Source organism: Pezoporus occidentalis, unplaced genomic scaffold, assembly GCF_034315485.1.
Source record: "Pezoporus occidentalis ecotype Australia unplaced genomic scaffold, CSIRO_AGI_Poc_V1 ctg137, whole genome shotgun sequence".
NCBI lineage: Eukaryota > Metazoa > Chordata > Aves > Psittaciformes > Psittacidae > Pezoporus > Pezoporus occidentalis.
In genome coordinates, this window is record NW_026913177.1 from 453035 (window position 1) to 465706 (window position 12672).

Here is a 12672-nt window from a genome sequence, read left to right on the forward strand (position 1 = left end):
ATAGAATTGGGACTTCATGGCAAATATTGCTGTGACTTTATGATGGAAATTCAGATTATCAAGCTGTCCTTCAGTGCGATGAGGAATGTTGCAGGAGAAGCATAAAGTCTGATGGGAAGTATCATTTCTTCCCAGATAAACAAATTTGCCAGGCCTCTCTGAAGTGTTTGCTATAGCTGTTTACAAATCAAACACCAGTCTGAGTTTTCATGTTTCTCCTGGAGGTGTGTGTTCTGAAGCCTCCAAGTGAATGCTGAGCAGTTTAACCTTCCAGGTCAGGGCAGAAGACTCAATGCCCACTTTCCAACCCCCTTCTGCAATGAGTGGCTGCAACAGGGGTGTGCATTAGGCAGAGTCGGGTAAAGAGGAAGGAAAGAGGTTCTGACTGGTGTGTGCAGTAACGTGTGTGTATTGCCTACCACTCCGTATGTATCACACACCTGTTTTGAGTTTCATCTTTCTTCTGGGTTTGCATATGCGCACTTGGAGCTGAAAGAGGTGGTCCCATTCTTGGCACATCTCAATTTGTCTGTGGCTTCAGTGGTTCTTCTTCCCCTTCCTCACCTCCCTACAGCATCTTGCTTCTCTCACTGCAGGGCAATCAGAACAATCCCAGAGAGATGGCATTTCTCTCTTCTTTTTTTTCTTGATGACTTTCTTTTTTTCTTTTTTTCTTTTTTTTTTTTTTTGTTGTTGTTGTGTTGTTTGGTTTATTTTTGTTTGGTTGTTTTTTGTTTGTTGCTTTTGTTTGGGTTTTTTCTTTGTTTTACTTTTCTTTCTGTTGTTTTCCTTTGCTGACACGTGGTTGGTTAATATGATGAAGCCTGTTATGACACTGTTGTTCTTGCTGCTGCCGCTGCTGCTGTTGTTGATTATGCTGTGTTCCCAGCTAACTGCATGTCTTTTTTTTTGTTTTCTGTTTGTTTTCATTTCTTTGCAAAATCCCCCCCTCCCCACTACCCCTTCACCTCCATCTCTTGTGTCTCCTTGTGACATGGTGCATCTTTGTGACTCGAATGGATTTTATTCTGACTTTCTCTGCTCGCCCGCTCTATGCGTATTTCACTGTTTTTGATGTGCATGGACACCCTGTGTCTGTCTTGTAGCCTATCAGAAAGTTCTTCATCCCCCCTCAGACCTCCGACCTCCCTTTCTGTCCCCGACCCCAAGTCTCCTTGGACCCTGATGCTTGTAGGAACGCCTCCAGGCCTGGACATGTACTCCAACCAAAGCCAGCACTTCAGCCCAACCCAAAGACGCAGACTTTGCCATCCAAGAGCAAATTGGCCGAAAAACCACTCCAGTCTACTAAGTCAAACCCACTCCCTACCAGCAATACCAGCGCCCCCTCTTCCCAGAACACCCCTGTGCAGAATGCTCAGGGCCGCTCACCTGCTGCCGGCTTTAACCCACAGCTGGCTGTTCCTAAAGTTCAGACCAACCCTATGTCTCCTGTTAGATTGCTCCCTTCTAGTACTGACCCAAGCACCAAATCTATCCCCATCATACAGGTCACCCCTCACCCCTCTCCAAGGGGAAGTCCCCTCCCTACCCCCAAGGGGACACCTGTCCATACGCCAAAGGAGAGCCCAGCAGGCACACCCAATCCAACACCACCATCCAGCCCCAGCATTGGAGGAATGCCATGGAGGACACGGCTCAACTCAATCAAGAATAGTTTCCTGGGGTCTCCTCGCTTCCATCGCCGGAAATTGCAAGGTGAGTACTCACCCGAACACACAGGTGGTTCTGATTTGGGCAGACATTCGGCATCAAGTCTCTCTGTGGCTCTGCAAGTTTCATGTATTGGGGACTGAATAATATTGGCGTTGAAAATGAGAGTGATAGCATCAGCCAGCCCCAACCCAAGGCATGTGTAAGCAGGCTCTGTCATGCCATTGCATCTGCTCCAACACCATCTCCTGAGCCCTCTTCAAACTCTAGCCATACAGCTCTTACTATCCCTCTCGTGGTTCTTAGAACACAAGAAAATTTTATCTTCAGCTTCTCCGCTTGTTTTGTCAGTGAACCTAGAGTTCTGCCACTTCCCCTATAGCTGTGCTCTGCTGCCTCTCCTTAGCCACAGCTGAGCCTTCTGCTGAAAAAGGATAGCCAGTGGCAATAGGATGAAATAGGTTCTTCTGAAGCACAGCTTGTTTGATCTTTGTTGATGCTTTTTTTACCTCCTTTGGTAATTGGTGTAAAAATCTCCTTAATTCATCACTGATCTTGTATCTGCTGGCCTCTTTCAGTTTTCAGAGTCTCTAGAGTGTTGAGATGTACAAAATTTTCTGCTTCAAGCTCCAGGTGGCTTTTTGTATTCAGGCGAAGGGCACCCAAAGTCACATGCATTATCCTCACATGTCATCAGCAGCTATCCTGACACCCTATGGTTTTTTACAGTGTACTGGGATGTGATCCCTTGGGAAAGGAGGATTACAGCCATGAAGAGTTGAATTTGAACTGTCATGGTCAGCGACGTTGTTTCTGAAATGGTCAGAGAACTGCAGAGAATTGCAGCAGTGACTGAGCTGCATCCAGCTAGGCTTTGAAGCACTTGTAAAGCGATCAGACTGTCATGGTGTTTGGGTCTGAACCAGAAACCATTGAAGACAGTGCAGAATTACATAATGATATAAGGAAGGGTAGAGTGAGCCTTGAAAGGCAGCTCTTGATTAGATGATACAGTGATCCAAAGACATATGACCAATGTTTAAATGTCTGAACTAGTCTGCAGAGGCAGTAGGGAAATGCAAGAGGGTGTAATGTCAGAATTGTTTCATTGGTATACAAGCAGAAAATTGAAGGTGTACTGAATCATCCATTTCTTTTCTCCTTCCCTCTCTTTGGCTGTGTGTGCAGTACCTACACCAGAGGAGATGTCTAATTTAACCCCGGAATCATCCCCAGAGTAAGTACTTTGCCGTTACACTACTTTCTTTCTACCAAATACCAATGTCATTTCCTTGCCTGAATGTCATAGGGTGACGTATTTCTGTTGCGGATCAGTGTCTGACTGTAATCTGTTGTCCTGTGAGAGGGATAGAGATGTGAAACTGTTCTTCCAAGGACCCAGGATAAGATCTGTACCTCAGTGGGGTCAACAGGTGATGAAACAATCTCCCAGTAATCACCTAATTTTCTCATAGCTTGCTGAATTTACTAAATATGTAACGTTCTTTCTCTCTTCTTTCATTTGGTTGTCAAGCAGATCACTCTTGAGGAGTGGAGAGGTTAATCAGTGGTTTATACTGGCACTAACTATACAGTAAAAGGTCTTCCTGTTAGTACAGGAGACTTTGTATCCTCAGGATAACATGCAGAAGCCTCTGCTAAGATATTTCAGAGGAATCTTTGGCTGCGATAGTAAATGCAGCGTTAATTCTAGGCAGCAGCACTGGGACATGCAGAAACTGCTTCATATTCACCAGACTCATTCCTAAAAGTCAGTGTGCATTTCAACCTTTCATTGCACAAATGTGCGTCACTGCATAGCAGGTTTGGAAGTCCCTGCCAGAGAGTGCTGCTCCAAACACTTCCTAATACATGCAACAGATGCCAAATTATTCCTTTTTATTTTCACAGCTTGTGTTTGTGCACCCAGTGCCCATAGACGTACCCAGCCAACCAAGGCAATTTGGCCTTTTGTTAAAATACTTGTGTGAAATATTCATGAGTTGTAGATGGAAATTTCAGACCCAAAGTTTTACGATTGCCGACAATGGCATTGCCTTAACAATTTCCCCCAGACCTGGCATTTATCTGGTATAAGATAGGCACTCTTATGCTGCATATCTAATGCTGCAGAATAGAGAGGGATAAAGACTTGAGGAGAGGGAGAATTAGGGAATAGTAAACGTTAGCAAAAGAAATCAGTGAAGAAAAATGCAATAAATTGTATTTTCAACGCTTTGGAGCATTTACCAATAGAAATGCATAAGTGAATTTCATAAAATTAATGCATCCTTATCAAAGAAATATATGATACTCTCATCTCAGATGTTTTCAAGGCCATTAAAGCAGAAAACCTTCAGAACTAAATTTCTCCTCTTCACGCATGTATGTTGGTGGAAGATTTGCTGTTAATTTATTGCCTTTTCTGCTTCCTACTCACTCTTTAAAAGCTGGTACAGAGAAGCAGTGCCTGTCATTTGAGGCAGTTTGGATGCAAGTCAAAGCCTAAGGCCTTTTTTTTCTCTTTCTGTGTAATTGCCAAATTAATGAGTTCAGTTGGGCTGCACCCTGCAGTAAACATAATAAAAGTCATAAAAAATAATGAACTGGATTATATTTTAACGATAGATGTTTTGTTGCTCAGTGCCCACTTCCACATGTCTTATTTTTAATAGTACTTCCTTTCTTTCTGTAAGAAATAGGATATCCTTATCAAGAGCCGTATTGACCTCATGGGTTAAGCAATAAATAAGGTCCTTGCTCTGGTACAGCAGTGGCTGCCATTCATTTAACAAACCTGATGATTAGGTAATACACTTTGACATGTCTGAGTAATACTATTCTTTCTCATATGAGAGAGTCTGAGAAAATGTGTTAGGGATGCTATTTAAAGAGACATAGCTCCAGCTGCTTTAAACCTGCAAAGCTCCATTTGCTTGAGTAGAAATGCTGTTATTTATGCCAAGCAGGTAAACCTCTGGAGGTTACAGATCCATGCACTCAAAGGCAGGTAGGGAAGACAGTGAGGCTCTCCAGAAGGTGATGCAGTCAGACACTCTAAAAGAAGGAAAAGGAACAGCATTATAGCAGTGAGAAATTCAGTGTGAAGGAATAAAGCACCAGCCTCCATTTTCATGCTAATCTATTTGCTTTTTCATCAACTGGACACCTGATTAGATTCCCTGGAGTAATCTACATACCCAGTATCCCACACACCTCTCCTATCTCCCTCCCCCTTAGGAGGTTTGCCATGACAAGAGAAGATTGTTAATTTTAAGTACATTTTGTACTGCTTACAGCCTGATCTTGTGAGATGCTAAAGCATCTCATTCCAGGTGCTGAAGATCCTGGATTTATACACGTTTTAACCGAACTTAGCAGCACTTAACACCTTTTAAGAGAAGAGAAATCTTTATTGTGTTGTTTTACTCCAAAGCAACTGCCTCCTCTTCTTCAGTTGTGCTTATACACCTGTTACCTAGGTGTATAAACACAGCTAGTTTTGCTAATTTGGGGGAGAAAAGCCATTGCATGTGTGCTATGTCATGATTCTGTTCATTCCAGAAATAGGAGAGGCCACTGGCAAAATTATTTTGTTGAATTCCAGTGGTTTACATGTTGGAGCATAGCCCAGGATATCAGTGAATCTTCCAGAGTCAGTATTACTGGTGATAACCTTGCCAAAGAAGAGAGTCCAGCTGGACTCTGGAGACTCCAGACCAAGTTTCCAAGTGCTGAATGAGAGGAAACCTCCCTATCTTCTAGAGCCCTTTTAACCTGTGCTTTTTAAGAGACCTATAAATGAAGGGCCAGTAATGAAAATATAAAAATGAAAAGCCACATTTTAACATAGCAGACCTGCAATTAAATATGCCCACTTTTTTTAGGCCCAGCTTCCATATGTGACATACACTGCCCCTGGAGTCCTTATAGCCAGTCCTGGATCAGATTATGATACATACAAGCCTAAAACAACCAGCTGTTTTAGATGGATAACCAGGTGCTAATTTACTAATGAGCATAGACCCTTTAATGCAGGGAGCTATTGCCCCAGCTCTCCAGAGGCTTGCAGAGTTGTTGTGGTGTGTGTGAGACACATGAGCTAATTAGTATGTAATTTCCTTTCACACTCTAACCCTGGCTCCTTAACGACCCATTTAAATGAGAGGCCCTTTCTCTTTACTGCTCCCTATGCTAATCTCTGGTTCACTGGCTTGGTTACAGCTGCCTATGAATATTTTAGGGAGTGACAGTTTTCCAGCCCGCTTTAATTGAGTGGGGGGCACTCGTTTACCAAATTGCAAGTGAATCTTTCTGTACTCTTATTTTTGGTTGCCTGCAGTAAGTAGAAGCAGATGATTATTTACTCAGCTGAGTGGTTTTCCAGTTGTGGTCTTTCTGCTGTGTGCATGAAATGGGCAGTGAGATGACAGTTGTGTGATTCATGGAGCATTCTGGAACTGGGGTTGGATGCTGCTGAGGTCAAGCTTTGTTCTTTATCCCCAGGGTCTAGACTTCAAATTAGTTTCCTAGTCTGTTCCTCTCTTTCCTAGTCTCTGCCCTTCCTCATTCTGCATCAGTCTGAGTCTTTACTGCAGAAAGTGAATCTACTAATAACTCTCTCCAGCTGTTTATCACTGTGCTGGAAAGCTGATGTATACTAATCTTTTTGCAGATGGCTCTCCTTGTCTGGAGAAGTTGTCTCCTTCCACTGAGTGGTGAATGTCCGCCAAAACAAATAAAAACCTATTGCTTGCCATACTGCAAACCGCACTTGTCATGGCATTATAAAGTATACTGTGGAGGAAAAACCTGCAGTCTCTTAGTGGCAGGTCTTATAATTTCTGACATTTTCATGCTAAATTATTCCCTACTAGAATATGGCTGATTACAGTGGGATTTTCCCTGGGTTTAGGTTGGTCCAGCAATTCTTTGGCTGTATCTCATGGCTCACAGCAACTTTTCTCTGCTCAAAACCACATCTGTCAGAGTTTCTACCTTAAAGTTCTGGGTAGTGCCCCCCAATAATGTTCATGTCCCTGCATTTTTCCATTAGCCTATTTAACTTAAAAGGGAATGTCAACAAAGTGCATTGAGATGGTGAAACAAGAAGCAAAATCAAACATTTGCTGATATGATCAGTGTAAAAAAAAACCAGCATTTCATTTTATGATGAAAGCTCTATCTGGTGCTGAAAGGAGCTGCAAAGTTGGGCTGCTGTCAGTGGAAAGCCTGAACTGTATTTCGCATGGTGTTAATATCTTCTCTCATAGTACTGAAAATTCATTCCTTTGGAGGGTGGCCAGAGTTCATTCATTATATAGACACCTTGAGTGGGACTAATGAATGGGACAGTCTTTGTCCTGCCCTCTGCGTAGGAATGGATTTCATTCACTGACAGATTGGAGGTCCACTGAAATCTACAGCTTTCTTTAAAAAGAAATCCTGTGATTGCACTATCATCAGCCCAATAGGACACCTTCAGAAAATGGACTTTTCATGTCCTAGAACACAAGAGGGCTTGAAATTGGGTGGAAGAAACTTAAACCCCTGTTACCAGCATCCACATACTGCACAAGAAATGGAGAGATCCCTGGAGGCAAACCAGAAATGTGTCCCTGTCTTGTGTGCACTTTATATATGCAGTATTAATCGGTATATTGGCTCAATCAAAAGGGTCACCGTTGCTCCTGACTTGTCATTGTTGGGGACACATGCTGCCAGGCTAACACTATGTAGTCTTACCATTTTAAGAGTTTTTACTAAGTGAAATGTTCTACATGTTCTCTGAGGCTGTTTCCCACTTGCTCCTAGTAATAGTATTGCATCTGGAGTATTATCAAAACTTCCTTGTGGGTTTTTTTAATATTTTGTTCTAGCTGGGGTAAATGAGAAATAGTGCTTAATATGCTAAACCATCTATTTCTTTTCATCATGTCAGGCTTGCCAAAAAGTCCTGGTTTGGTAACTTCATCAACTTGGAGAAAGAAGAACAGATTTTTGTGGTCATTAAGGACAAACCGCTAAGCTCCATTAAGGCTGATATTGTCCACGCTTTCCTCTCGGTAAGTCACCCCAGCTGCCTCTTGGAGGCATTGCTCACTGATCAGTTCTAAGACTCCTTGTGCCATATGTTACTGGGTAGGGTCTCTGCTGCTTCAAATGCATACTTTGTGGATTTAATTTATATGGCCTGTTGAGTCAGACCTCTACTGGACTCTGTCTGAATTTCTAATAGATAATACTCGCCAAGATAAGAAAAGGTTTCAGCCTTCTTGGCAGCATCTCCAGGTTACCAGTGCTTGGAATATCGGGGCAGTTAGAGCACACAGCTGATGCAGTAGCAAGACAGTGATTTGCTGCTTTTGTCAAACTAACCAGTCTGTCTGGTAGCAGACTAGGTCTCCTCAGCTGATTATGTCCTTCACCACTTTAGTCAGATAAAAATCCTGTCTCACGTCTGTATTTGTTACTTTAAATCTCCCCTTCCATGCTACATGGCAGAAAGAAGGATAATCTCCTCTGATGGCCAGTGTATCAGTTGTTGCAGATGTAATGTATTTACAATCTAGGAAAGCAGAGGGAAATGGCAATTTTTTCCTTTATAAGTCTTTATTCTCACTATCTAGAAATACAAACGAAGAAAAAGTCAGCACAGTAAAGTTTGAAAGATTTTTCCATTCAAGGTAGTTAACAACATAATTAGAGGTTTTTTTTTCAATACAGTGAAGAGGAGACTTAATTTCTTCTATCATTTGTTCAATTTATATTGTTTTCCACAAATTACTGCACTTCTTTTTAGTCTCTATGAAGTTGCAATTAATTTCTTCCAAAAAAAAACACATAATCCTTTTAACTGTACAAGTGTACACAGAGCAAGTACAGTACATTAGCATGCATCAGACACTGGTATCCATCTCAGGCTGATTTCAAGCATCCGTGTTACTGTATCAGTAACGGCATTTAGCCATTTACATTCTTCTGGGTTTATATTGCGGTGTAGTGTGCATTACTGTGTATATTGGTGATCCTCTGCACACCCCACATGTGTGGCTTGAGGTATGATGTAGTGATGTGCGCAAACTCTATGAATCATCTCTTATAGCCAGCTTCAGAGTTAAACGCATTGTCACAGCCTGCTAAGTAAATCATTAAGGTCAGCTTCTCAGACAACACACCTTCATTTTCCCTCCTAGAAGGCAAGATTTCTAAGTGATTTGTGTTTGTTGGGTTGTTTTTTTAAATCTGGTCCTTTATAAAGCAATAAATAGAATGTGACTATGTTAAATTTTGTCAGGAGCTGTAAATGATAACTCTGTGACAACTAGGCAGATTCATGAAATTCTAACCATGGGTCTGAAAATACAGATATTGAATGATACCAGAAAGTGTCTCCTAATTCTTTTACATACTGATAGGAGTTGTGGTTTGGGTAAGTTATTTTCAGGCATGCTTTCCTTGTGGATATCCTAGGCTCTTGACTAAGTGTCTGCTCCATGTCCTGATGTCTATTTGATATCATAGAAACATCAAACAGTTGAGGTCACAAAGGATTTAAGAAGGTCTTCTGCTCAAAACAGGGTCAGCTCCAAGATCAGGCTACTCAGGTGGTTTTTTTATATCCAGTGTTATATCCTACTGACTTTTCTGCCCCCTCCCTTAATATCAGTTTTTACTGAGCAAAAGGCATTTCTCAAAACTGATAGATGAGTAGGATAAGAAAGACTGAGTATATAAAGTTGTGTGATGTGTATATTTATAAGCATGCTGGGTATTCCACCAATATTCAACCTTTAAATTTAGGTCAGTCCTGTAAGGAGCAGTGCATTCTTCTGTGGTGCCGAGCAACCTATGCTCTTACTTATTTCACAAGAACACTCTGTACATTATAAATTCAAGTCCAGAAGCAAATCTAGCAAATCTTAGCTACTCTCTGTTGCTCTAAATTGAATTTTTCCATTTTGTTCCCTTTGTGCTCTGGTTCTACTGTTTCCTTCTACCAACCTGTTTCAGATTCCAAGCCTCAGTCACAGTGTCATCTCACAGACAAGTTTCCGTGCAGAATATAAGTCCACAGGAGGTCCTGCCGTCTTCCAGAAGCCAGTGAAGTTCCAGGTGGACATAACATACACAGAAGGGGGAGAGGCACAGAAGGAGAATGGGATCTATTCTGTCACTTTCACACTCTTATCAGGTAACCACAGCAAAGCTCTAAAATGGATGCATGCTGGCTTTGTCCTTGCTGATATAGACACCAGCAAAGAGACCTCTGCCAGGGGAAAGAATATACCTGTCTTGATCTTAGGAGAAAATTCAGACAGGGGCAAAGAGGACATCAGGAACAAAAATTATGTTGGTAGTGATGGAAATTCTGGGAGGGAAAGAGATTTCCAAAGAGGTGAAGTTGCCACCGCCAGGATTAGGGATAAAATGAAGTATCTCCCTGTACTGTCTCTTTGGTTCACTCAGAAGTCTGAATGTTTCAGTTAGCCACTGTGAGACCACTGGTTTCTCCTGACAGAAACATGCAATCACCTTTTTCTTCTGGATGGCCACACACACCCCACAGGGGTTGAAACCAACCAAAGGGTCAAGAAACAAGCAGACCCACCTTTTCTGTCTTTACAAAAGGAACCCAGAAGCCATCCTCCCTCCTGTTAAAGTCCAGCACACCACAGTCCTGTGCATAATAGTTCCTCAATGCCATGCTTTTGGTTGAAGGACAGATACACTGTCAGTACACTCTTGGGGACAAGACTGAAGGGAAGATGCTTGTGATCCTTCCCCTCCAGCCCAGGTTGTATGAGGGTTCAGCTCCCACTCCTTTCACAGCCATTTGTGCCTCTTCTCTCCTCACAGGTCCAAGCCGTCGTTTTAAGAGGGTAGTAGAAACCATTCAGGCACAGTTGTTAAGCACACATGACCAGCCTTCAGTGCAGCAGTTATCAGGTAAGTAATTTCTACTGTTGAGCACCTTGCTTCAGCAGGGACAGGAAGGTAAAGTGCCTCTCAGTAACAGGAGGCTGAGGGTGGCCATCCCTCTGATTAAAGCAAGGAACAAGCTCCTTTCAGACAGAGCAGTAACTCCCCACACCCATCCTACCCCTCCCTCTCTCATTCCCACTCCAATGCTCCCAGCACATTCCCCAAACAGCTTTTGCCCTCCTCCTGCCCAAAGAGCCATTTGCCCACTTCTCCATTAAAAGCTGCATCATCAATAGATTTTCCAGATTTTCTCCAGCTCCAAAATCTGCCAGAACAGGGACATGCTCTAGAAGATACCTGGTTTTCAAACCCTTCAGGCATGCTTTAGAAACTCCGACTTCAGAGGGTCCCAGCACAAAGTTGAGAGCTACTGGTAACTTTGTAATATGCTCAGAAGTTCCCAGTAGTGTAATCAAATTCTTGCCTCAGTATTGTGGTAGCACAAACCGTATACTAAGGTCTTGCAGAAGCTGTATTTTACCTGTTTTAAAAGTAAATTTCAATTCCTCATGGTGGTAAAGAAAATCTTACATGTGTGACCCTGTGAAATGACATCAATCTGAATATGCAGGCAGCCTGAATTGATAATAGAGAAACTGGTCTCATCCCACCATTATGTAACAAGTGTTCACTCTGAACTCTAGTGGTAACACAAGCACACACAAAAAAATGGCAGTGTAACTCTTCTGTCCTTTAGAAGGACAGAACAAAGAAGAAGGTGAACATTGAAAACCTGAAGAAGCTTAGCTATTGGTAGTGCTTCAAGGAAGGAAAAATGAGGAAAAGCTGGAAGATACAAGAAAGAAATAGGAGCAAGGCAGAGAGCAGAGGCTGCAGGAGCACAAAGAGGCAGGAGGAGTGGGAAGAATTTGCCCATTATACGATGATGAAAAGCTAGTAACTAAATATTGTACATAAGAGCCAAATTCTATGCTTGCTCTTTGTGTGAAGAAACCCAAGACAAAACTGGGGGAATGAAGTTTGCATTGCATCCTGCAGTTAAATCCCAGATGTCCTTGGCGCACTATACATATGGGTTACATACTTCTAATGTGGCTTTAACAGCTGAAGATAAAATAACTCCATCTAAAAGAGTGTATGATTATTAAATGACAGAAAAGCATGCCCAGTTCAGGAAATATTACTTTCCACTTTGCTTTTGCCCTTCAGAACTGCCTGACCTTCTGTAGGCTATACTGCAAAGGTGCTTAGCCCATGGGTTATTCTGTTAGGGAGCAGGAAAGGTGAGGCTACTAGAACTGTAGTTGATTAGGGATTTTGCTCTCTGGAATTTTGAAATTAAATCAAACTTAAGGAAGAAGCCAGAATTTTCTACCAGTCCTTCCTCTTGAGAAATGCTAGACCAAGAGGGCGTGAGAGGAATTAGGTAGAAATGCATCTTTCAAGTCGACTTTGTATTGCCCCTGCTGCATGTGTGATGTTTGAGCATTCCTTGTTTCTTAGGGAAAGAAGCGTACCCTTACTTTCTGGTGAGGAGAAAATTGTTAAAAAAGTAGACAACATGGTGATCTCTTTTAACTTTTTCACCCTAGTATGTGCTAGCTACTGAGACTCTCTAGGAAGACTTGGACCCTGTTGCACACTTGCACGTGAAGCAGAATGTCTTCCTAATAAAGTCTTGTTATAATAGGAATTAAAAAAACATTCCTCTGGCTGAGGCTCAGGGAGATGTTTAGGACAAAGTATTCAATGAGAAATGTATCCAACTTACAGTTTTGCACCATTTCTGGAATGGAGAAATCATATTATAAACACAGAATCTCCTTTTACTGCCTAAAGCTCCATGAGAGTGTGATGTTCTAGCAGGGAAAACCCAGCCTGATCTTTAGTGTCAGAGTGGAATAGAGAGCTCCACGTGGAGCAAAACCAAAATGAATGGTCTCTTAAAACTCAAGAATGAGAATTCCTTTAGTCAGGGAGTTATCCTGGCCAGACAGCTTGTAAGAGACAGAGTGCCAAACTATCCTGTATCGTAACACCTTGCCTGATCAG

The 12672-nt window shown here is 42.2% G+C and overlaps 1 protein-coding gene across 14 annotated transcripts in view; it reads left to right on the plus strand.

Moving 5' to 3' along the window:
* BRSK2 (BR serine/threonine kinase 2) overlaps nt 1–12672 on the plus strand; it is a 331220-nt gene that overhangs the window by 297231 nt on the left and 21317 nt on the right. For 12 of the 14 annotated variants that reach the window (XM_062609359.1, XM_062609362.1, XM_062609360.1 and 9 more), the window contains 5 exons: nt 1512–1719; nt 2863–2911; nt 7616–7739; nt 9688–9868; nt 10534–10623. In XM_062609359.1, coding sequence (XP_062465343.1) covers nt 1512–1719; nt 2863–2911; nt 7616–7739; nt 9688–9868; nt 10534–10623 — 652 coding nt within the window. Of the gene's footprint in view, nt 1–1106; nt 1720–2862; nt 2912–7615; nt 7740–9687; nt 9869–10533; nt 10624–12672 lie in introns of all 14 variants that reach the window. The other 2 variants (XM_062609356.1, XM_062609358.1) reach the window with 1 other exon arrangement.